General features: G+C 43.4%; 2 protein-coding genes across 6 annotated transcripts in view; both read right to left on the bottom strand.

Moving 5' to 3' along the window:
• Nucleotides 1-20242, bottom strand: part of LOC129863674 (2-oxoglutarate dehydrogenase complex component E1-like) — a 62065-nt gene extending 41823 nt beyond the window's left edge. The window contains exons 1-2 of one of the 2 annotated variants that reach the window (XM_055935820.1): nt 19967-20242; nt 14254-14771 (exon numbers count right to left, since the gene is read on the bottom strand). In XM_055935820.1, the coding sequence (XP_055791795.1) occupies nt 14254-14487 (234 nt within the window). In that variant the 5' untranslated portion in view covers nt 14488-14771; nt 19967-20242. The remainder of the gene's footprint in view (nt 1-14253; nt 14772-19966) is intronic. The other variant, XM_055935821.1, reaches the window with a different exon arrangement.
• Nucleotides 20243-22363: 2121 nt separating this feature from the next.
• Nucleotides 22364-26231, bottom strand: part of LOC129863675 (calcium/calmodulin-dependent protein kinase type II subunit beta-like) — a 70440-nt gene continuing 66572 nt past the window's right edge. For all 4 annotated transcript variants that reach the window (XM_055935825.1, XM_055935824.1, XM_055935823.1 and 1 more), the window contains 4 exons: nt 25919-25994; nt 25438-25532; nt 24987-25226; nt 22364-24876 (listed from right to left, as the gene is read on the bottom strand). In XM_055935825.1, the coding sequence (XP_055791800.1) occupies nt 24991-25226; nt 25438-25532; nt 25919-25994 (407 nt within the window). In that variant the 3' untranslated portion in view covers nt 22364-24876; nt 24987-24990. The remainder of the gene's footprint in view (nt 24877-24986; nt 25227-25437; nt 25533-25918; nt 25995-26231) is intronic.

The raw sequence follows: 26231 nt of genomic DNA on the forward strand, positions 1-26231 counted from the left end.
CAAATTGGATGCCAACCGCCGTTAAACCTCATAGAAGTAGAAGAAGTCTTTGTCTGTCATTGTAAATGTTTCTTGTTTTCCTACTATTTCCTGAGTAGTTTATTATTTTGTACTTTGGGTTTCGTCCTGCTTTAAGATATATATAATGCTTTAATAAATGCAGAAGTTCTAAACCTGCAACTGCCTCCTGCCTACTCCTCTCTACACTTGTGACAGAATGACCGACCCAAGAGAAAAGGAAGCAGCAGGACATCCCAACCTCTCCGCTATAGGAGACCACGACTCGTGCCAGGAGCACCTCGGGACTGCCATGGACGTGGTGCTCCGGACCATACGCCAGCTGCAGGCTACACCACCACCTTCCCAGCTCCCCACGGTTGTTCCAGTCACAATCTACATCACCAGGTCTGATCAGCAATGTCCACCTGCCCCTCCCAGAGCGGTTTGACGGCACCCCAGCTCACTGTAGGGGGTTTCTCCTGCAGTGTGACCTCCACCTTGCTCGTCATGCCAGGATGGCCTCCGAGAGGGACAAAGAGTGTGTGCACGCCATCTGGGAGAGGGGCGGTTCAGAAGTGCAGTTTTCGACCACCCTACAGAGGACCGAGAGGGAGGTGAGCGTCTCCTCAGTCTACAGTGTACTGGGGTCCAGTACAACGTCTGAGTACGCTCTGGATGGTGGCTGCGTCCACTGGCTGGAACGACCAGGCCCTGTTGACGGTTTTCCACTGCAGGCTACAGGCAGACATCCAGACCGAGCTGGCCTGTCGCGATGAGGACCTCACGCTGGACTAGCTCATCGTCATGGCCATCCGCCTGGATAATCTCCTGCGTGCCTGTCGACGCCCATCCCGGGTGTTCGGGTCTCTCTCCGGAACCTCCAGCAAGACTGACCCCATGGAGGTAGGCATGACGCACCTTCCCCCAGAGGAACGTCAATGTCGCCATCAACAGGGTCTCTGCTCCTACTGCAGGGAGTCAGACCACCCCTGGAACACCTGTCCCAGAAGGAGAACCAGGTGAGGAAGCGATAGGCCGAGGAGTGCTCCTGCTTCTTCCCAGGTAGGCCTTCGATGTGCCTTGCTCCTCTCTGTCCACCCAGCCCGTCCTCCTTCCTGTCACCTTCCCGGACTATCCTGGTCCCCCACTGAGTCCTGCCCTAATGGACTCAGGTACTGCAGGTAATTTCCTAGACCGGTTAGTGGCCTTATCACTTCGCATTCCTCTAGTCCCTTTACAACCCCCACTCCCAGTTATTGTGGAACTGGGATTCCTGGGAGTGGATTCTGATGAAGATCATCAAAGGTAAGTGAATATTTATAATGCTATTTCTGACTTTTATGACACCTCTCCTTCTTTGGAAAATGTCTGTATGTTTTTCTGTGACTTTGCGCTTACCAAACATAAATCGCAAGGTGTGCTTTCGCCGTAAAGCGTTTTTGAAATCTGACACAGCGGTTGCATTAAGGAGAAGTTTATCTATATTCCCATGAATAACACATTGATAACATCTTTTATCAATGTTTATTATGAGGATTTCTGTAATTTGATGTGGCTCTCTGCACTTTCTGTCACGTTCCTGACCTTATTTCCTTTGTTTAGTTGGTCATGACGTGAGCTGGGTGGGTGTAGTCTATGTAATGTGTCTCATTGGTTTAGGTGTGTCTCATTTGCCTGATATGGTTCTCAATCAGAGGCAGGTGTTTTACGTTGTCTCTGATTGGGAACTATATTTAGGTAGGCTGTGTTCACTGTTTGTTTGTAGGTGATTGTTCCTGTTCGTGCGTTCATGTTTTATATGTTCTCAAGTTCAGGACTGTAGCGTCGTTGGTTTCATTCTGTTTATTGTTTTTGTTCGTGTTGAAAAGCATTCAAATAAATATGGATACATACCACGCTGCGTTTTGGTCCGATCCTTGCTCCTCCTCAGACGAGGAGGATTACGACGTTCGTTACACTTTCCCCGGATGTTTGTTTGAGACAATGCATTTCTGACCATAACACACCAATTTCAATTGAGGTTTTTGGACATAAAGATTAACTTTATTGAACAAAACACACATTTATTGTGTAACATGAAGTCCTGTGAGTGCCATCTGATGAAGATCAAAGGTTAGTGATTAATTTAATCGCTATATCTGACTTTTGTGAGGGCTCTCCTTGGCTGGAAAATGGCTTTATGGTGCTGACCTAACATAATCGTTTGGTGTGCTTTCGCCGTAAAGCCTATTTGAAATCAGACACTGTGGCTGGATTTACAAGAAGTTTATCTTTAAAATGGTGTAAAATACTTGTATGTTTGAGGAATTTTAATTATGGGATTTCTGTTGGTTTGAATTTGGCGCCCTGCAATTTCACTGGCTGTTGTCGAGGTGGGACGCTACCGTCCCACATATCTCAGAGAGGTTAACGAGGTGTTTAGAGACATGTTGGGTCGCTGTATAGTGGTGTACATAGACAACATCTTGGTTTACTCCACTACACACGAGCAACATGTCTCTCATGTAAGGTCTGTTTTGGATAGGCTGATAGGGCATCACCTGTACACCAAGGCGGAGAAGTGCCTATTCTTCCAGCAGGCGGTCTCCTACCTGGGTTATCAGATATCCACCGCGGGAGCGGAGATGGAAGAGCAGAGGATCAGTGCAGTACGGTCGTGGCCTGTTCCATCCAACATAAAGGCGGTGCAGAGCTTCCTAGGTTTTGCCAACTATTCCAGGCGCTTCATTAGGGGTATCAGCACAGTGGTGACCCCTCTCACCTCTGTCTTGAAGGGCGGTCCTAGACAGCTGTGCTGGACTGAGGAGGCCAACGAAGCCTTCTGTGTGCTCAAGGAACGTTTTACAAACTCACCTGTTCTGGCTCATCCTGACCCATCTCTTCCCTTCATCGTGGAGGTGGACACCTCAGAAGTTGGAGTAGGGGCTATTCTCTTCCAACGCACTGGATCGCTGCCTAAACTCCATCCATGCGCCTTCTACTCACGGAAGCTGTCTCCCACGGAGGGGAATTACGACCTGGGGGATCATGAGTTGCTGGCCGTCAAGAAGGCGCTGGAAAACATGGCGACAACTGGCTGGAGGGTGCTCTACACCCATTCCTTGTTTGGACGTATCACCGGAACCTAGTGTATATTCGAGCAGCGAAGAGGCTGAACCCGTGTCAGGCCAGGTGGGGCCTATTCTTCTCCAGGATTGACTTTACCCTCTCCTACCGGTCGGGATCTAAGAACGTCAAGGCCGATGCGTTGTCCCGAGTGCATGACACAGAGGATTAGAGGGAGAAAGTGACACCCATTCATCCCCTGTCCCGCATTGTAGGTCCTGTCGTGGAGCCCTCACCTGCCCACTGTCCCGAGGGGCATATCTACGTGCCCTCTGATGTGCAGGACATCTCCTCGCCTGGGCACATGCAGCACCTGTGTCGGGGCACCCGGGTATAGCCCGTACTATCGACTGTCTCTCCACCAAGTACTGGTGGCCCACCTTAGCCCAGGACATCCGGGTTTACGTCTCTTCCTGACCCACCTGCACACAGAGAAAGACACCGAGACACCTTCCCTATGGCAAACTCCACCCGCTGTCGGTTCCACAACGATCCTGGTGTCATCTCTCCGTGGACTTTGTCACAGATCTTCCCCCCTCGGAGGGGCACATCACCATCCTGGTCATCGTGGACCGGTTTCCCAAAGCCTGTCGTTTGATTCCTATGCCTGGTCTCCCTACAGCCATGCAGACTGCGGTGTCTTCCGGCACTGCGGGATCCCAGAGAACATCGTGTCTGACCGTGATCCTCAATTCACCTCCCGTGTCTGTACGGCCTTTATGGAATGACTGGGTGTCATGGTCAGGCTCACCTCCTGGTATTGTCCTCAATCAAATGGGCAGGTGGAAAGGATAAATCAGGAACTACTAACTACCTTCGTAGTTACTGTCAGGACCGGCCGGGGGAGTGGGCTGCGTTTCTGCCTTGGGAAGAATATGCACAAAACTCCCTCTGTCACTCCTCCACTAACCTCACACCCTTTCAATGTGTTCTAGGCTATCAGCCGGGCCTGGCACCGGAGTCAGATCGAGGCTCATGCGGTGGACGATTGGTTCCGGCGCGCCGAGGAGGTATGGAACACAGCGCACACCCTTCTCCATTGCGTCGTCCTCCAGGAGACGGTGCAGGCTGATCGTCTCCGCAGTGTGGCCCCGGTGACAGGGTCTGGCATTCTACGAAGGATGTTCCCCTCCGCCTGCCCTGCCGGAAGCTGAGCCCGCGGTTTCTGGAGACGTTCAATAACCTGAGGAGAGTCAATGAGGTGACGTACAGATTTCAGCTCACCGTCAATTACCGCATCCCACCCTCATTTCATGTATCTATCCTCAGGCCGGTGGCAGCTGGTCCCTTGGGTAGCGCTGGACCTCACGATGCACCTCCCCTCCCTTGGACGTCGAGGGGGCCCCGGAGTTCTCCGTCCGCAGTCTGTTGGACGGCGTCATGGAGGTCTCTCCAGTACCTGGTCGACTGGGAGGAGTACGGTCCCGAAGAGCGGTGCTGGGTTCCGCCGCGTGACGTCCTGGACCATTCTCTCATTCAGGCCTTCCACAGGCGTCGTCCCGACCGACTCGCACCGCGTCTCCGGGGTCGTCCCCAAGCTGCTAGCTGCTGCCGAACCTGCTGCTGGCAAACGCCCTTCACTCATCAACCCCGGACTTGTCTCATCATCATTACACACCTGGTTCCAATCCCCACTCTATCACTGTATATATATACGTATATATATATATATATATATATATATATATATATACATACATACATACATACATACATACATACATACATACATACATACATACATACATACATACATACATACATACATACATACATACATACATACATACATACATACATACATACATACATATATATATACACACTCGCTCTGCCATTTGTTTTTGTCGGTCATTGTAAATGCTGCTTGTTTTCCTGAGAGGAATCTCTCCTACTATTTCCTAAGTACTTTATTATTTTGCACTTTGGAATTTGTCCCGCTTTTAGATATATAGTGCTTTAATAAGTTTAGTAGTTCTAAACCTGTGACTACCTCCTGCCTACTCCTCTCTACACTTGTGACAAATACCTTGCAATAACATGAACAATAACATTGAGTGAACAGTAGTTTCTAGAGCTTGGTTTTTAGGTCAGTAAGCCATGTTAACCTCTCTAGGGTATGTGGGACGGTAGCATCCCACCTCGTCAACAGCCAGTGAAACTGCAGGGCACCAAATTCAAATTCATTTAAATTCCTCAAACATACAAGTATTTTACACCATTTTAAAGATACACTTGTTATAAATCCAGCCAAAGTGTCCGATTTCAAAAAGGTTTTACGACGAAAGCCCACCAAACGATTATGTTAGGTATGAGCCAAGTCACAGAAAAAGACAGCCATTTTTCCAGCCAAAGGGAGGAGTAACAAAAAGCAGAGATAAAATTAATCACTGACCTTTGATGATCTTCATCAGATGACACTCATAGGACTTCATGTTACACAATACATGTATGTTTTGTTCGGTAAAGTTCATATTTATATTCAAAAAATCTGAGTTTAGGCGGGACGCTACTGTCTCACTTCATCTAACTTTCATTAAATCACACATGAAAGATACCAAATTAAAGCTACACTGGTTGTGAATCCAGCCAACATGTCAGAATTCAAATATGCTTTTCGGCGAAAGCCAACAATGCTATTGTCTGAGGATAGCACAATAGTAAACAAAGACAGAGAAGCATATTTCAACCCTGCAGGCGCGACACAAAACGCAGAAATAAAAATATAATTCATGCCTTACCTTTGACGAGCTTCTGTTGTTGGCACTCCAATATGTCCCATAAACATCACAAATTGTCCTTTTGTTCGATTAATTCCGTCGATATATATCCAAAATGTCCATTTATTTGGCGCGTTTGATCCAGAAAAACACCGGTTCCAACTTGCTCAAACGTGACTTCAAAATATCTCAAAGTTTACCTGTAAACTTTGCCAAAAAATGTCAAACTACTTTTGTAATACAACTTTAGGTATTTTTTAACGTTAATAAATCGATAAAATTGAAGATGGGATGATCTGTGTTCAATACAGGATTAAAACCAACTATAGCTAGCTTTCTGGTCACACGCTTCTATCTAACAGGACACTTCATGTGACTCTCGTTCAAGATGGCCGTACTTCTTCATTACACAAAGGAATAACCTCAACCAATTTCTCAAGACTGTTGACATCTAGTGGAAGCGGTAGGAACTGCAAGCAGGTCCCTTACAAATCTGGTTTCCCAATGAAACCTAATTGAAAAGAGAGTGACCTCATAAAAATATCTGAATGGTTTGTCCTCGGGGTTTCGCCTGCTAAATAAGTTCTGTTATACTCACAGACATGATTCAAACAGTTTTAGAAACTTCAGAGTGGTTTCTATCCAAATATACTAATAATATGCATATCGTATCTTCTGGGGATGAGTAGCTGGCAGTTTAATTTGGGCATGCTTTTCAGCCAAAATTCTGAATGCTGCCCCCTACCCTAGAGAAGTTAAGCATTGGTTGAACAGAGCAGGTGTCTGAGAATGCTTCAAAAGTGGGCCAGCCAGTATTCTTTAGCTGGCTAAATACTGGGATGCAGTAACACACACCATTTCATAATCAGAGTTCTGGGATATATAAACTAGAACAATTTGTTAGAACAGCTGTATCACACACACAGTCAAACAAATAGGATGTATGCAGGCACGTACGCACACACAGAAGCAAATTCTGAAAAATAATGGCAAATACAATTTGATTGGAATTGATTTGACATGCATGTACAACCACACACGCACATATACACAAATACATGTAAAAACCCACACAGACAGACAGACAGACACACACAGCTATTCAATGATGACGACACACAGGCATTGAGTTGGTTCACTGGTGAAGCTTCCAGGCTCTGACTTGGCATATTGAGTAAGACTGGGTCAACCGTGTGGTCAACGACACACAGACGGACAGACAGACACACACAGAAACACACACAGCTATTCAATGATGACGACACACAGGCATTGAGTTGGTTCACTGGTGAAGCTTCCAGGCTCTGACTTGGCATATTGAGTAAGACTGGGTCAACCATGTGGTCAACGACACACACACACACACACACACACACACACACACACACACACACACACACACACACACAGGTGTGTAACTGTTTCTAACCTGGGAGAAGTCTAATGAGCTTACGGGCTTTAGAGATTAGGCAGTTGTCACTGGAATACCACAGAGAAACCACAACGACTGCTAAACTTCAATGCAAATGTATGTATGTGTGTGTGTGTGTGGGAGGGGGTGGCGTGTGTGTGCATGCATGCGTATGCACATCTGCGTATGCCCCTATAGACCACACAATATTGCAACTCTCAGCATACACACACACACACACACAGACCATCAGCCTCTAAATCAAATGTGATTGGCTGCGTACACATTTTTGCAGATGTTATCACGGGTGTAGCGTAGTGCTTATGTTCCTAGCTCCAACAGTGCAGTAATACCTAACAATACACGCAAATCCCAAAAAGAAGTCCATTGTCTTTTGACAGCTACGTCATTCTAACAACACGCTGCCATGAACTAATGTTCCTAATCAGAAACCTTCTCTTCTAACATCTCACTGGCCTCCTGACACTGAGAATAAATAACAACCTCACAAAAAACATGGAACAAATCTGTTCTGGAATGACATCCTATTAATAAACTAGGCAAGTCAGTTAAGAACAAATTCTTATTTACAATGACGGTCTACCCCGGCCAAACCCTAACCCGGACGATACTGGGCCAATTGTGCGCCCCCCTATGGGACTCCCAATCACGGCCGGTTGTGATACAGCCTGGAATCAAACCAGGGTCTGAATAGTGACGCCTCTAGCCCTGAGATGCAGTACCTTAGACTGCTGTGCCACTCTGGATTTGTTAAGTCAACTTGTCTATAATTAGATACTATACATGCAGCTTCTCATCTGTCATTACTTGTTGCCCTAGTAGACTAAATAAACCCTTGCTCACCAGAAAATGTCACACATCGATAGAATGCTTCAATCTATTTGACATTGGTCAAGTTCTCTTTCATCTACTTCTCTCGAGCAGCAAAGACATTTAGGGACAGGTGAGAAAATGCAATAACAAAAAAGAAACAGGAAAGATTTTCCATGCAAATTTTCAGTTTGTATGCTGATGATGTTTTGATATTCAAACTCATTTTATGATGAATGTCACCAATGAGCAGACCATGTATAGCAGGTGTTACTCTTATGGCCTCCATAGCGAGCGCAAATAGGGCGAGGGGACAAAGAACATCCCTGTCTGGTACCTCTGTGTGTGGAGTAGCTTTTTGACCTTAGCCTATAAGTAAGGACAGTAGACTGAGGATTTTATAAAGTTGTCACCTAGACCAAATTTAGTTAGAGCAAAGCATAGGTAGGACCACTCCACACGGTCAAATGCTTTTTCAGCATCTTGGGAGAGAAGACCATCCACAGCACTTCGTTGGTAGGCTTGAATAACATTAAGAAGCCGCCTGACATTATTACATGAGTTACGGTCCTTAATGAAGCCAGTTTGGTCCCATTTCACAATTAGTGGCAATAAGTCCTCTAGTCATGTGGGTAGGATTTTAAAAAGCAATTTTCTATCCACGTTCAGAAGAGCAATCGGTTTGTATGAGGAACAAAACTCTGGGCATTTTCCCTTTTTGAGAATAAGTGATATGTTAGCTTCCCTCAGCGTTTGAGGGATGCAGTCATTTGAAAATGAGTGGCTAAACATATCAAGCAATGGCTCAAGGATCAGGCCGTGGAATTCTTATAGAACTCACTACAAAACCTGTCTGGTTCTGGGACCCTACCATTTTGCCGTTTCTCAATTGCAAACATTATCTCTTCCTTGGTAATAGGGGCATTAAGGAGAGACCTCTGTTCTTTGGAAATAGTTGGGAGCTCAATCTTAGAAAATAGGTCCGCCATTAGTTTGGGTCCATCATTTGTCACTTCTGAGGCATAAATATTTGCATAAAATGTCTTAAATTGCTCATTTATCCATTTATTTTCATATAAATGGTTACCATCAGAATCAGTAATAGTAGCAATTGACTGGGAGTCTGCTCTCTTTTTAGCTAGGTACACCAAATATTTTCCAGGTTTATCACCATGTTCATAAAGCTTTTGCCTGACAAATCTCATTTTCTTTTCAGCATCCTGTGTTAGGAGAGAGTCCAATGTTGAACTAAGGACTGATATTTCCTTTAATAGAGCAGGAGTGGACATTTTTTAGTTGCCAATTCACCCTCTAACGTTTTTTTGCTTTTCACGTTTTTCCACCTCTTAGTGGCTGAGTATGACATAATCAGAACCCTGGCGTACGCGTTACAGATTTCTCAAAAGAGCGAGGCGTTATCTGTTGATTAAGAGTCTATAGAAAAAAATGCTTTAAACTCTGTAATAAAATATGATGTAAATGTATGTATGGTCTTTAAGAATGGTTGTATTCAATCGACAATGTCTTGATGGATTGGGTGCCCCTTTGAGTTTTATGTCTAGGATCACCTCAGCATGATCAGATATGATTATGCTTCCTATATCGGCAGATAAAACAGACTGCAAAGACATCCTGGGCATAAAAAAGTAATATATTCTAGTCTGACATCCATGAGGTGCAGAGTAAAAAGTGAACTCTCTGTTGGAGGGATGAACGGTTCTCCAGACATCAGCATACCCCAGATCATCACAAATACCTTTAAGCGACCTAGCTTGAGGAGAGGGTGAAGCTATGCTGCTGGGAAACTTGTCAATAACTGGGTTCAAAAAACAATTAAAATCTCCTCCAATCACTGCAGTGTCTGAGTTAAATTCTGAGAAGTCTAGGAATACCTTAGTGAGGAAATCAGGTGGGTGGGCAGTAAATATTCATCATGGAAATGTGTACCTTAAATTATAACAAAACAAGCAAATGTATTTTTCCACACAATTCAACAGCTTAAGTGGTAGATTCTTTTTCATAAGAATTGCCACACCTCTACTTCTGGATGTAAATTATGAGAAAAACACTTGGCCAAACCCCCCTTGTTGCAATTTCAGATGCTCCTTATCATCCAAATGAGTTTCTTGCAACAGAGAAATATCAATATTTCATTTGTACTTTTTTCATTTTAATTGGGTTATGGCTCCCTCTAATGTTCCATGTACATAAACACAGTCTGTTACCTGCCATTGCACTTTGACTAACCAATATGCAGACTGAATCCTACTGTAAAGATAGGGTTGTACCTTTCCCCATGGCTTAAACTCTCCCCATTCTCACCGGGCCAAACCAAACTATATGAACCCTGAACCCGAACTATACTACCACAGAAAAATATACATGTCAAGTTCCAAAAGGGGGTTTCCCCGCTAGCTAACATGCAGGGGATTTCAAATCTCCAATGTAGACTCTTAAGTCTGCATAATCACCTCAAACACCTTGCGTCTTCGTGTGTATTCATTGAAGAATGAGACCATTGGACCTTGGCGTTGAATACCGTCAGATCTGATGCGTCTAGCCGCATCCATAACGCGCTGCTTGTCGGTGAAGTTATGGAACTTTATAGCCACTGGCCGTGGGCGCTGGTTGGGACCGGGTATCGATGTTTGAGAGCGATGGGCTCTATCCAGCTTCACACGACCAGCCTTAGTATCCATTTGTAGGTAGCCAGGAATCCATTCTTCAAAGAATTTAACTGAACGTGACCCTTCAGATTTTCCGAGAGTCCCACCACACGGATATTGCATCTGCGTCCTCGGTTATCCAAGTCATCAATGTGCTCTGCCATTTCACGCACCTGTTTCTCGAGTGCCTTTATCCTAGTGTCCATTGATGTAGTTAAGAGTTTCCACAGTACCAATTCTTCCTTCCGCCTTATCAACACGCTTGACAACCTTCTGTAGTTCGACTGAATGGCCTGCTATTGCCTCCAAGACCGTTCCTATTCCTTTAGTAATGTTATCAGTCATCTTTTGAATCACCAGATCCACAATTGTGTTAGCTATGCTAATGAGCTCTCTGAAATGCTGTGTTTTCTCTACGGCGCCATTTTATCCCCCCAAGGTAATCTTTTCTAACGTGGCTATTTTGAAAGATATTACAAAGAACTGCATAAGTGTTTCTAATGCTCTCCACTTTCTGGAGGACCGAGTTTTGAAATCAGTGGAATGCCCAGTGGAAGCAGAGTATGATAGCTAAGGAGATGGATACAATTCTGGAATTTGAATGCAAATAATGCGGAGGGAGTCAAAAAGAGAACACATAGAAGACTGTTATATAAAACACCTGTCTTCGGATTACATCTTCAAACTAAGGGCAGCCATGGCATCTGTGAAAGAGAGGGAGAAGAATTCATCCATGTATACGGGTAGGAAAGTCTAGCTAGCTATATTTTCCTATATTGTACGTTTCTAATTTTGTTAGAAAGTTGCTCTCATTGTACTGTTAGCTAGCTAGCTGGCGTTAGCTGATTGACTCGCTAGCTAACGTTACGTGTATGATCTGTGTAGTAATACTATTTATATCTCAGAGCCATTTGCATTGCTAGTTATTGCCTAATGTTAGCTAGCTAGCTAACGTTGAACTTAGCTATTTGGTTAGTTTTAGCTACCAGCAGATTCATACAGGGTAGTAACGTTATGAGTTGGGATTCTGGTTCATTGTTTAGCTAGCTAGCTGCATGTCTAAACAAAAATACTCCACTATGCAAGTAACAATTTCATTGTACCGTTTATGTGACAGGTTAAAGAAAATACTAATAGCCTGTTATACATTAAAAAGTATTAGTAAGATCATAGTATGTGAGGATCTTAAAACATCTAAGGTTAAAACGATCATGCATTCAGTATTAGTTGATATAGATTGATAACATTTATATAATTGTGTTAAAATCCGTCAAGCATACAAAGGGTATGAATTGTGAGAGGAATGTGTAAACGTTATGTTGATTACTTTATTTTGTCGTGGGTAAAAGTGTTAATCTGTGATCTACTAAATGCTCTTAATCTATGAGCCTGAGATCGATTGCTCTGGGTCTCCACTGAAGGTCCTGGAGAAATCGCGGTCTTTTTCTCATTGCACTAAAAGTTTCAATGAGTAAACAACACCTATCACTCTCGTGATTATTTCTCCCCTTTTTCAGGTACGTTATTGATCATAAAAAAAGAGTAATTTAAATGTTATAACTCACTAACATGTCAAGAGTGTTTAAGGTGTGTCTTAGTAACATATTGAGGAAGTTAGTTAAGTTTGCAGAGAGTAATATGAGCCCTGCTCGGTTGCAGCGAAGAATAGCTTCGTACTGCTACGTACTGCTACGTAGCTGCCATTTTATGTCGATTGTGAATGAACCTGTGCATTGTTAATAAGATATTTTGCGGTGTTATTTGTGTAATGGTTTCTCAAACACTTTATTGCCTGTTGATAAATTGAGTTATGGTTTACTGAGTTAAAGCTTTGTGCTTGACAGTTATATTGAAAATAGTATTTGTTTCAGTGATGTACAGTGTATACTGTTGTGACTTGAATAAGCCTTGTACCCTACAAAACTATCTATTTCCTGTAGATCTGTTATTCTGTAAAATGTGCTACTTATGTAAAAATTGCACTAAAAGTTTCATTGAGTAAACAACACCTATCACTCTCGTGATTATTTCTCCCCTTTTTCAGGGGCGTAACATTTACACCTTCTGTATCCTGTGCATGTGACAAATAAACAGACATGGTAATGTGAAGAAAAACATGACCTGCACCAAAGTCAAATTAGAATATAACGTTAGGCCAAAGTGACAGTTTCCAAGTTCTAAAATGTTCTGGTAGAATGCCCTGCATTTATTTCGTCACACTCACAACCATAAGCAATTTTCTGTAATTAGCTCGCCAATAACTTGCAAATAATGATCTTGTTGAGAGTTTATTTTCCTGTAATAACAAATACAAATTAGCTAAAGTTAAGATGTCAGCTATATGATATGGTCACTATTTATTTAGCACACTACCGTACTCACTCTGTACTCACATGGCCTCAAATTTGAATAACTAAACAGATGGGTGGGACTAAGGCTTAAGCGCTCCGGAGTGGCGCAGTGGTCTAAGGCACTGCATCTTTTAGTGCAAGAGGTGTCACCACAGTCCCTGGTTCGAATCCAGGCTGTGTCACATCTGGCCGTGATTGGGAGTCCCATAGGGCGGCGCGCAATTGGCCCAGCGTCGTCTGAGTTTGGCCGGGGTAGGCTGTCATTGTAAATAATAATTTGTTCTTAACTGACTTGCCTAGTTAAATAAAGGTTAAATAAAATATATATATATATAAAAAAGAGGATGTGAATGATGCCGAATGGGTGTAGACAAAGAAGTGCTCTCTAGTAGGTGCACTAAAACATTCAAGGGCCATTTTCCAAAAGTGGAGTTACAAGTTTATCAAAGCAGAATTACTTTTCCATTGTTCCTCAACTGTAGCGTATGATATACCATTTTCTAGTTTTATCCAGTTCTCCAGTTTTATCCAATGTAAATAAACAACAACAATCACCACACAAAACATCTTTCCCAAACATTAGGCAACTGTTCTGGCCTTCCCTTCTCTTTATTTTCAACTCTCCATTTCCCAGCTTTTCTCTTAAGGAATTAAACTCCGGCATTGTCTTTTTTGCCTCAGTGGACCGAACTTTTTCTGTCCAAGCTCCCAAAAGCATTTGGCAATTGCTGTTTATTTGGCGTGCGTACAGCTAGGGCCCTAAAGCTTAGGCTTACGCACCAACGTCAGTTTTATTTTTGAAAGAAAACCCTAAATGTAGCCTATAGATATGAATTGCACAAGAATGATATATTTATGGATTTTTAATGCATTGTTTTCTCTTTATTCAAAACCGCCCACCAGCCCTTCATCCACACAATACTTCTTGACCCTAAACCCGCTCGCCCCGCGGATATAACCACAGGTATTGCGAGTTATGAGTCAACCTGCGCATCACTAGTGTGTATGCGCTCATGTGTGTTTGCCCTGACCAAAGGTTATTGATCGTGGTGTTTGCATAACTCTTGTCCCACTGCGTTTTGAACATAGAGGCCATAGTCCTGGGAAGCAACTCCATGTGTGTGCGCGCACACGCACACACACGCACACACACACACACAGTCTCCTACCTTGTGTACACTCCTAGGGTTCTCCAGCCACGCGTAGTACATCTCTTCCACATAATTAGAACTAGTCCCATTCAGAAAAGGCTCGGCCGACACCGACGCAGTGTAACTCCTCATTGGCTGAAACGTCCTCAAAGCCCCTCTCACTGCTGCCAACCTGGGCTCTGATTGGCTCTTGGCTGTCTGGGGGGCCGTGATAGGCCGCAGCCTAACAACCGTAGTCCTTAAGCGGTGCATGGTAGCCTATCAGCAGTGGCTCCTCTCGCTAAACCTGGAAGTAGATCAAAAACACCTGTCTCCAGGGAACGCCAGGATTAGGAGGAAGTTATCCTCTAGATGCTGATTTTAGTTCAGTTGTGTGCTTCCCTCCTGAGATTAAGATTGAGATTGGAGGAGGGGCAGCTGATCCTGGTTCTGGGGCCTACAGGAAACTTCTTCCAGGAGCACGGTACACACAGAGTACAGGGTGTCCTCTCTCTACTGCTAATTTCTTTTACTCTCTCTCACTCGTTGGTCCAGTCCTGTAAATCGTTAAAGAGAGAGAGTACATAATCAGACAGACACACAGGCATACTTCCCAGTTCCCACTGACCCAGCCTGTGCTGTGTGCACATGTAACACATTTATGAAATGGGCTGGATCATATATCATTATTTATGTATTTAGACCAGGCTGCCTAAATGGCAAATAAGAGTCTGCTAAAAAAATACCTTAGTCACATTCACACTTAGACACCCACTCCTCCACGTATATACACACACGTAGACCTACACACTGAAACAGGCTGAAACACACACACTGACACCCTCCCCCCCCCCCCCCCCCACACACACAGTGTCAATATAGAAATTCAATCTCTAGCTGTCCCATAGTAATGAATGTGTTGGGAGTTGGGATGAGCCAGGCAGGCAAGAAGTTTTTCTCAGCCAGTCTAAATCATAATTCAGCATCATTTTTTGGGATACTTCCAAAGAAATGTCAATACAATATTTCAGTCTTCTGTGATGTATATCCCAGTAACCGGAAGGTTGCTGGATCGAATCCCAGGGCTGACAAGTTCAAAATCGTTCTGCCCCTGAGCAAGACAGTTAACCCACTGTTCCCCGGGCGCCGAAGACGTGGACGTCGATTAAGACAGCCCCCCGCACCTCTCTGATTCATAGTTTTGATGTCTTCACTATTTTTGTAGAAAATAGTAAAAATTCAAATAAACCCTGGAATGAGTAGGTGTGTCCAAACTTTTGACTGGTACTGTATGTGAGGTGTATACTTTTGTTTCAGAGAAGATTTGATTAAGTCTACCAAGAAACACTCTGTGTGACCCTGATTTAGCCCACTGTAGTATAAGGTGAAACAAACTCAAGTGCAGCTACTTTAATTCTCGTAAAACTGCTGTGTAAGTTCTAACCTGCTACGAAAAAGTAAATTCCGGTCGTAGCTGTATCGAAGTGGTGTGTTTTTAGGGAGTCCCAATCATCAACGATCAGCTGATAATCCATCCTCTTTTCCCAATGTCAATCATGTCTCCTAAGGTCTAAAGGCCTGGATTTCTACTAAGCTAACATATCAAATTGTCTTAAGATGGTCATACCAAGGATCATTTAGCTATTTGATTTTGATCCCTGTAAGCATCCCAAAAATATATGTAAAAATGTTTTTCTTCAATTTGAGCAGCTACCCCCTGAAAGGTCTGTGCACGGCCCTGGAGCCCAGACAATTCTGTGCTAAACTGTATACAGTCGTGGCCAAAAGTTGAGAATGACACGAATATACATTTTCAAAGTCCGCTGCTTCAGTGTGTATGATGGCAATTTCCATATATTCCAGAATGTTATGAAGAGTGATCAGATGAATTGCAATTAATTCGCCATGCAAATGAACTGAATCCCCCCCAAAAAACATTTCCACTGCATTTCAGCCCTGCCACAAAAGAAAAAGCTGACATCATGTCAGTGATTCTCTCGTTAACACAGGTGTGAGTGTCGACGAGGACAAGGCTGGAGATCACTCTGTCATGCTGATTGAGTTCGAATAACAGACTGGAAGCTTCAAAAGGAAGGTGGTGTTTGCAATCATTGATCTTCCTCTGTCAATCATGGTTGCCTGCAAGGAAACACGTGCCGTCATCATTGGTTTGCACAAAAAGGGGCTTCACAGGCAAGGATATGCTGCCAGTAAGATTGCACCTAAATGAACCATTTATCGGATCATCAAGAACTTCAAGGAGAGCGGTTCAATTGTTGTGAAGAAGGCTTCAGGGCACCCAAGAAAATCCAGTAAGCGACAGGACCGTCTCCTAAAGTTGATTCAGCTGCGGGATCGGGGCACCACCAGTAAAGAGCTTGCTCAGGTATGGCAGCAGGCAGGTGTGAGTGCAACTGCATGCACAGTGAGGCGAAGACTTTTGAAGGATGGCCTGGTGTCACGAAGGGCAGCAAAGAAGCCACTTCTCTCCAGGAAAAACATCAGGGACAGACTGATATTCTGCAAAAGGTACAGGGATTGGACTGCTGAGGACTGGGGTAATGTCATTTTCTCTGATGAATCACCTTTCAGATTGTTTGTTGCATCAGGAAAAAAGCTTGTCTGGAGAAGACAAGGTGAGCGCTACCATCAGTCCTGTGTCATGCCAAAAGTAAAGCATCCTAAGACCATTCGTTTGTGGGGTTGCTTCTCAGCCAAGGGAGTGGGCTCACTCACAATTTTGCCTAAGAACACAGCCATGAATAAAGAATGGTACCAACACATCCTCCAAGAGCAACTTCTCCCAACCATCCAGGAACAGTTTGGTGACGAACAATGCCCTTTCCAGCATGATGGAACACCTTGCCATAAGGCAAAAATGATAACTAAGCGGCTCGGGGAACAAAACAGCAATATTTTGGGTCCATGGCCAGGAAACTCCTCAGACCTTAATCCCATTGAGAACTTGTGGTTAATCCTCAAGAGGCGGGTGGACAAACAAAAACCCACAAATTCTGACAAACTCCAAGCATTGATTATGCAAGAATGGGCTGCCATCAGTCAGGATGTGGCCCAGAAGTTAATTGACAGCATGCCAGGGCGGATTGTAGATGTCTTGAAAAAGAAGGGTCAACACTGCAAATATTGACTCTTTGCATCAACTTCACGTAATTGTCAATAAAAGCCTTTGACACTTATGACATGCTTGTAATTATACTTCAGTATTCCATAGTAACATCTGACAAAAATATCTAAAGAGACTGAAGCAGCAAACTTTGTGAAAATTAATGTGTCATTCTCAACTTTTGGCCACGACTGTAGAGCCAGTCAGTAGCATGTCAAAACACATGCAGTGGCGTGTAGTTATGGATGCCAAGGGAAGGCAGGCTTCCCAAAATATTTGAACAATTAAACATTTAAAATGATAAAACTATTTTTCTTTCATCTCTCTGTGTTCATCATTTTCCTTCAAGTATCTGAATCTATATCTCACAAGAGAAATCATCAGAGTGAGGGAAACAGTGCCCCTTTGTCTTAGTATGTGTAGTGCATGTATCTCATGCTGTCTGGACAAAGTGTATGACATGTTGCCGACATAGCATTTCATTGATGCCAGCATGCGTTTGGCGTCCCTTTGATAAAACAATTATAAAATAATTTGCCAAACAGCATTGAGCTGAGCTAAACTGTGGGTAGTCCTGGCACAGCAAAACCACCCCCCAAGGGAGGCCAGGTTGGATAGGCTTCACACCAATCAAATTACATCAAAGGCAAATGTAAATGTCAGAAAAACTTGTCTGTTTCTGCTCTGATTGTGTTGTACTGCAGCAGCCAGCTAGCTAAAATCGGCCCTTTCCTAAGCCATGGATGGAGGGCGATTTGGACTTCTGGTTTTGACTTAATTCTCCGTACAGGCCAATGATTATAACAGTGTGAGACAATTGAAGTTCAATATGTAGCCTAGATGTTGCCTAGTAGGCTCACGTTAACTAGCTAGCTAACTTAGCTGGTTCATTGTTGCCCATGTGAGGAAGTTAAAGCCGATTTACAGTACGCTTGATCCAGCAATGAGGTCCAGAGAATCCGTACGGAGGGTGTGACACAATTGCAGAGCCTCCAGAGGCTTACGGAGGCCAAATCAAGCTCGGTGCACCACCCAAATTTTGAAACAATGCGGAGGGCTTCATATAGTCCCGCATTGACATGATTGGTTGACTGTAGGTGGGGGCGGTCTGTCCTGTATAAACACAAACTCACTTCCTTGACAACGTCCCTCACAACAGCGCTGCTCTGCAAGAAGTATGAATGCCCTGACTTCTGCAGAGGCTGCATTGCAATAAATGCTGTATGGCCAATACAGAACCCGGAATGACCATAAATTGGCTTTTATGCCCGATGTCCACCAGATATATATGCATTATGTCTTGCCCACATTTTCCGTACTTAACACACATGTGCTTCGCTTTTCAACTAGCTAAAAGGGGACAGAGTAGCGCGGCGGTCTAAGGCACTGCATCACAGTGCTAGAGGCGTCACTACAGACCCGGGTTTGATCCGGGCTGTATCACAACCGTCCGTGATCGGAAGTCCCATAAGGCAGCGCACAGTTGGCCCAGCGTCATCCTGGTTAGGGGAGGGTTTGGCCCGGGGTAGGCCATCATTGTAAATAAGAATTTGTTCTTAACTGACTTACCTAGTTAAATAAATACAATTCAAATAAAAAAGCTAGCTAGTTTGTGTGTGTGTGTATATACACACACACATCTGTTTGGGCCACTGCACGGTAAATCAACACACAAGTTGAAAATATTAAACAAAAACTAAAAGCGTGTACTAGGCCTACTGTATGACAGTCTCTCATGTTATGAGGAGGATGGCATTGGCTTCTAGTCTACAAGTAGGGTAGGTCCATGTTTTTTTAAACTTGAGCACACACACACACAGAAATCCATACCATAGACAGCCACATGTTATTTAGCAACATTGATTTACTTGAGCACACACATTTAAGTTTGTTTTAACTATATTAGACTAAGTGTATATCCTTGTTGATTGGATAATGTTTTAATGTTTAAATTGTGCTGGAATAGGTAGTGCTCCTGTCTCTCAGTGGTTCTAAATCAGTACTTGTTCAGTAAACTGTCGGAAACATCAACTTGCTTGACCATGCTGTAGGTTATGTAACTGCATGTTACATGCAATATTTGCTTTGTGGACTTCACCAGACAGATGTTGTTCTCCGGTTTTGGGATGAAACAAACATATGTGTGGTTGAATTTATTCCACCACTGTGTGACTGTAGTTTTTTTGTTGTGTCTGCCAATTGTATATCACTGTGGCATATGAACGAATGGGTTATAGAGCAAGCAACGCAATTATCACATTGGTTGAAATATGGCTTTTTTTGCTGGCTTGGCTTCCCCAGTGATTTTACCCACGCACCGCTACCCAACACGTGACCTTGCATTGCGCTTTGTGCGCGCATCATGTGTGTCAGCTACTGGTAGCCTATACTTGGCTGGTAAACATATAATTCATGCTTTTAGATTTGTATATATATATATATATATACAATAAATACAATATATATATATATAAATAAAGGACCCGGTAAATGTATATATTTAGACAAATAAGAAAACTGCAATACCCACGAGTTCGACAACCTATAGACACGGTCTAAAAAGCTATGACTGGCGCGTTTTGCTCAAATAGCGCAATAATAATTTTAGAAAGCGCCTACTGTACTTACTTTGCGCGACTTCGAGGCTTTTCGTAGGCTACTAGGTTTTAACTTGCTTGCTAGACGCCTTCCGAGACTGTTCTCACCGTATGTCTCTTCTGTCAACTGGCTGGCAGGCTTTCTGATCGCACTGTCCGACTCAAGTGCTCGTCACACTGTTACGTCATCCTTGTAGAAGAGGAGCGAGGTGCACACATTTTCTGCTTTCTTTATGTAAGAGATAAGGTACATGTGATCTACTTTATTATTGGACTGTTCAACGTCTAGTTTAGATTACATGTTGGTTGAGTTGTCAACTAACACGAATTCAACGTGAAATCATTAAAACAGGGTCTATCTGTAGACTACGTTTGCTACATGACCGCGTCACTTACTACCTGCCGCGCCCATTCTCATTGATGCTGCAAGCTAGTTAGTACACCGGCACACAGTGTCCTTCGCCCCCACCTGCCGAGCACTGCTTTGTCAGCGTTATTTTAACGTTACGGTGAAGGTAATCACTATGTGGTGGTGGATTGGCTACACTAGCTAGCTACTTCCTCGCCGTAACGGTAACAGAACTGCGGAAAAGCAGTGCTTGGCAGGCAGGGGTGAAGGACACTGTGTACACAAATATATATTTTAAATAACATAAGACAGAGCACAGCCTGTCGTTTCCAATTGGAGCAAATTAATCATAGTGGGCAGAACAATGCAAGGAGGTGGGCAGAGCCAAGCTCGAGCTTGCGAGATTCTATTGGAACGTTCTAGCATATATTTGCATATTCCCTTTAGGGAACGCCTACTTTATGAAACGCACGTTTGCAACAATTCGCTCTTGCATCTATAAACCACGCAATTTTTGTAAACTTTGATAAAGGGTGAAGTCTACAATACGTAGTCCACTCTGTTCATAACATATTGTAATGAAACAGCAGGGAGCAGGTCTCGAACCCTCGACCTTCTAGCCCAAGGCCCGGCGCGCTATCGACTGTGCCGCAAAAGCATGCATTAATGTTTTAATATTCTAGTTTTAGGAACAGAGAACTGTATTGAGATCAAATGTTTCATCGATGAGAAAATTTATAGAATTTCGGCCAAAATCCATCTAGCTCCATCTTCTCCCACTGCCGGCCCCTGGGCTTCCTATCATCGTGGAACGCCAACCGGATGCTTCAGATCTCTACATCCGGTGAAACATATTGCTAATTGTTGGTGTACCTGTGGTGTACCTGTCCTAGCTAGCTAGCTAGCTACTTTCCTCGCCGTAGCATTAACAGAACTGCCGGAAGGCAGTGCTTGGTAGGCGGGTGCGAAGGATACTATCTACCAGTGTCCCCTAGCTAGCTAGCAGCCTGCAGATAGACATTGGGGGGGAAATGCGAAATTCTCTTACGTTGAGGATTTTTTGCAAATCCAATCAGTTTTCCACTTTGATTCAACGTAATTTCAGAGTTTTTGCCCTGTGGGAGGATATATTTGGTCAGAAAAACATACGATTTTCTGCCATAAATGCATAATCTAAAGGCCCAGAACAGTCAAAAACATGATTTCCCGTGTTTTGTATATATTTCCACAATATAAGGTTGGAATAATACTGTGAAATTTGGTGGGATGGTGTTTTGGCCTGCCTGGCGACATCACCAGGTGGTAAATTAGTTAATAGACCAATAAAAAAATTAAGTTCCAAACTCTGCCAATAACATCCAGTTTTCAGTTTTCCCCTCCCAACTCAGACCACTCATAGACAGTCCTAGCTAAATTATTGTTTGAGAAATTGCTCTTTGCTAACAAGCTGTTGTTTCTTTTTGACAACTATAATTGAAAACAAACAAAGTAAGGTACTTAATTGTTATCCAGAAAGGATTTGATATTGAGATAAAAATGGCTGCATTTGACCTTTAACAGCAGTAAGTGTAACCTTGTGCTACAAAACAATGTGCGATGTAGCCTTTAATAATGATATTGTAACTAAGTCATAAAATAGGTGTGTACACGTGTAGCTTTTAATATGGAATAATAAGGAGTTGAATGGTCTTTTATTGGTTATAAACTGGGCATGGACAGGTTCCTCACACTAAACTCTGTCGGCAATCACTGTTCCATTCGTTGATCTGATCAATTACCTATTTAGGGGTATTCAACCTTTTCCCAGGCAAACCGGTGACCCAGATCGTACGTTAGCAAAAACATTATCATCAGGTACGATAATGGCAAGGATAAGTAAACAACATTTTAAAATTAATAGATTTGGTAGATATTTTTTCATTATTTTTGACCTCCCCACATTATAATTGGAAGAGGAAGTGTAAAAACAAAAACCCACACACAAGGTTTCAGCCAATAGTGCTTATTCTGCTCCCAATATGATTTAGCAGATGTGTGTGTTTCCCTTGGTGTCGGAAAGAGATCTAGACACAGCTGATCTTAGCATTGACAAGAGTTCTCTTTATTGGTAACATATTGTATAACACCTCAACACACATCATTGTTATAGAGGAATGCTCATTGGAAGAACAGAATTCATCGTCAATGAAGAAGAACCAAGAAGAGAAATATTGGATTCACATTTACAAACTCATCTTGTGAAAGTGGATGATGTGAGTCTGATGGCAAGCCCATAGTTGACTCTCTACAGAGGACTTAAAATGAAGGTTAGGACTAACAGGACTCTACTAATACTGGAGCGGTTGGCTTTATGTAACTAGAGCGGGATAGGACGAATATACACGCACACACGCACGCACACAAACAGTTTTCGTTTCATCAATGACCGTGTGAGGTAATGCCATCTCTCTGAGTGACCTTAACCTGAAGGTGTTAGCTGGCCTGATTAGCTCTGATCCTATTACTGAGACTACACAGGTGAGGGACTACTGGAAAAACACAAAGTGCATGGCCCCGTGTGTGACTGGAGCCTTAAAGTGTGTGTATGCCAGAGCAAGTCTTAGGACAAGCCCAAATGTTTAACCCAATTTCTAAACCTTTTGAATAAAGGTGCTTCAGTGTATATGGTGGCTCCCCCTAGGGGTCCTGGGATTAAGTCCATCGCCAGACAGCAAGGCAAGTCAACAGGGAGGGAGGGACACTACATACTGGTACACTCTACTGAACCACACGATGTGCAGTTTGTTGTTCCAGCCCAGCACTGATGCACCCGATTCAACTCATCAACTAACAATCAAGCCCTTGATTAGGTGAATCAGGTGTGTTAGTGCTGGGCTGGACCAAAAGCCTGCATTGCACACCATGTGGGTCCCCTGGACCAGGGGCTTCATTTATAAAAGTTCTTAGTTGCTATATTACATTTCTGCCATCACACAATTGTGTAATCATTTCTTAAAATATGATTAAATGTCAACACCCATAAATAGTTGTTCACAAAAAAAGCACTTTTCATTTATAAATCACAAAACTTAATGCAAAATCTATGTAAATTGCATATTGTCATCACATCGTTGATGTGGATTTTGCCATATGGACAATTTATGATCAAATCTGTGCTTACTAACATGTTATAAATGATGCCCCTGGATATATATAGGTACCAAATCTGTTCACAATAAAATCAAACCAATAACCATATGAAACACTGTTAGTGACCAACCCACTCTGCCTCAGCAATAGAGCCTGTACAAAAGCATGTTTATCAGCATCATCATTACACATTTGTCATCATTATCCATCCTCATCACGATCCTCATCATCATGACGGTATGCTCTCCAGACAAAAATACTTTGATGCACTTTACAAAGTTCAGAAAATAGACATAGGAGTTCATAGATCACCAGCATTCAGTAAAAAAAATCCACACAATTAACAATAACACCAAATTTATCGTCGTGTTTCAAATTCATGCAAATAATGCAGTGTAGTCACCACAATGACACTGTAGTATGGTGTGTAATCATTTAAAACGTAAGGTATAGTCAGTGATTATTTGCACTGCTCAACACACAGAGAATCAAGTATAACAACAATATAGAAAGATACATGCCGCATCGCCTTCCCTCGTCTTCTCGCGCCAAAGGGGTGGGGTGGGGGTGCGGGAGCATACAGTTCATTAGAGGGTAGCCTGTTTCCATATTTCGGAATAAAAGACAAGCAAAAAACAGCAGGAAAAACACACGACTACACTCATCCAGTGGGTTTGTTGTGCAACGTGTGGACAGTTCATACGCCAGCTGGGAAGCAGCCTTAAATCTAACTTCAACTTTACACAAGTACGCAATGCAAAAATGCCATTAGCTACGGAAAATGTCCGTTCTTCGTACTTGCATCATGAAAATAAGCATGAAAAAAAATGCAAGCCCGCAAATTGTAACTCAACACCATTTTGAGTAGCTAATTTTGGTATGTGTTAAGTAAAAATGTGATTTCACTGGAGGAGAACAACTCAACAATAGTCACTGGGAATAACACTGGAGAAGTCATGCTTGCCTTTAAGAACAAACCAGGGACAAACCACTTTAAAGAGTTTCAACTGGACCATTAAAGATATTATAAAGTTTCAATATAACAACAACAACAACTTACTTGCAGCAATAATAGTAATAATAATAATAACAACAATAGTAGTAATAGTAATAATATAAATAATAATATAGTAATACACTTGATTTAAACTGTAGATCCTATATGTATGTGTGCCAGGGGTGGGTCTATAGCAGAGGGAGAGGAGAGCTTGAATACAGGACTGTTGGTTCGAGTCTGAAAACATTTCTAATGGATTGATATGGTTGCAGTAGCGGTCAAATGCTGCAGCTTGTGTGTGTGTGTCCGTCCAGGAAGGGTTGAGGTTGTGTGTTGTTGCGCTGCAGTAGCATGCACTGGCCAGTAGGGAGCGCTGCAATGATGGGGGGGGCAGGTATCTCTCTCCATCCTCCTCTCCTCTCTCTCTACAACTCTCTTTCTCAGTTTCCCCTCTCTCTTACTCCTCCTGGGAGACAAAAGCACACACACACGTATACAGTGAGTGAGTGAGTGAGTAAGAGAGTAAGAGAATGAGCGTGTACGTGGTTTTGTGCGTGTGTGTGTGTTTATGTGTACCGGTTTACTGCTGCAGCGGTGCGGCCGGTGCTCCAGAGCAGTGGAAGTGAACGTTCTGCCACTTGCTCTCCCGGCGATGCCACACCCTCGTCTCCTCTGATTGGCTGGAGCGTGGGCGGCCCGTGCCATCGACAAACTGCGTGAGCCGAATGTAGGCGATGCAGGCGGCGTCTTCACCAATCAGGTGGACGTGAGGATTGAGGATGGTGGTGTGGATGGGCTTACTGTTCTTAGAGAGAACTAGAGGGAGAAATAGATGTTTACGGTTGTATAATAGTTGTGTAGTTGTTGTGTGGTGGGGGGGGGGCGAGAAAGGTTTGTTTGTGGTTGTGTAATGGTTGTCTTACGCTTGTCTACACTTGTTGTCTTATTATGGTTGTGTAATCGTTGTGTAGTGGTTGTGTAATGGTCGTGTAGTAGTTGTGTAGCAGTCGTGTTATTCTTGTCTTACGGTTGTCGAAGTAGAACCGGTGAAAGTCCATGCCCTCCACTAGGTTCCCCAGGGCCTCTGGCTCAAATGACGTCAGGCATGGGTCACAGATCTTCCTGTTGAAAACACACAATACAACACATCCGCTCACAACAAATCAGCTCAACGCAACAGCTCAGGCTACAATGGCAGCCAAGCAATTTCAGTTTAGAACCTCTAGTTGTAGAGCGATGGTGAGGTGCAGAATGGGAGTTGAATTGTTATAGTGAGGCGCAGGCTAGGGCACCATTTTGCCTTAGCTAAAATGCACTGATCTCTGGGAAAATTACCTTATTATGCACAATAATATAGCAGACATTATTAGGGTGAGGTGCAGTCTGGGAGTTGCAGTGTTGGGGCCAGGTGCAGGCTCAGATGTGTAGTGTTATGGTGAGGTTCAGGTCGCAGGCTGTGAGTTGTAGTGTTATGGTAAGGTTCAGGCTGCGAGTTGTAGTGTACTCACGCGTAGGCCTCAAAGTCTCCATTGTTGACAGCTTCAATCAGCTGCTCAGTGATCTTGATGATCTCCTGTTTTCGCACTGCAGAGGGAACCAATAACATAGTGACCACAGGTCCGGGACAGTAAAACGTTTGAGCAACACATTGTTACATTCTCGAATACACAGCAGAAGCTCACACACATACTGTACATTCACACATACAAAACATAGTCACACACTCACGAACACACACTGCATTGTGTAACTATGTTGTCATAGCAGAGTTACTCACCAGACTGCTTGCTATTCATGTTGGCAAATCCTCTCATTCATCTC

Source organism: Salvelinus fontinalis, chromosome 10, assembly GCF_029448725.1.
Source record: "Salvelinus fontinalis isolate EN_2023a chromosome 10, ASM2944872v1, whole genome shotgun sequence".
NCBI classification, from domain to species: domain Eukaryota; kingdom Metazoa; phylum Chordata; class Actinopteri; order Salmoniformes; family Salmonidae; genus Salvelinus; species Salvelinus fontinalis.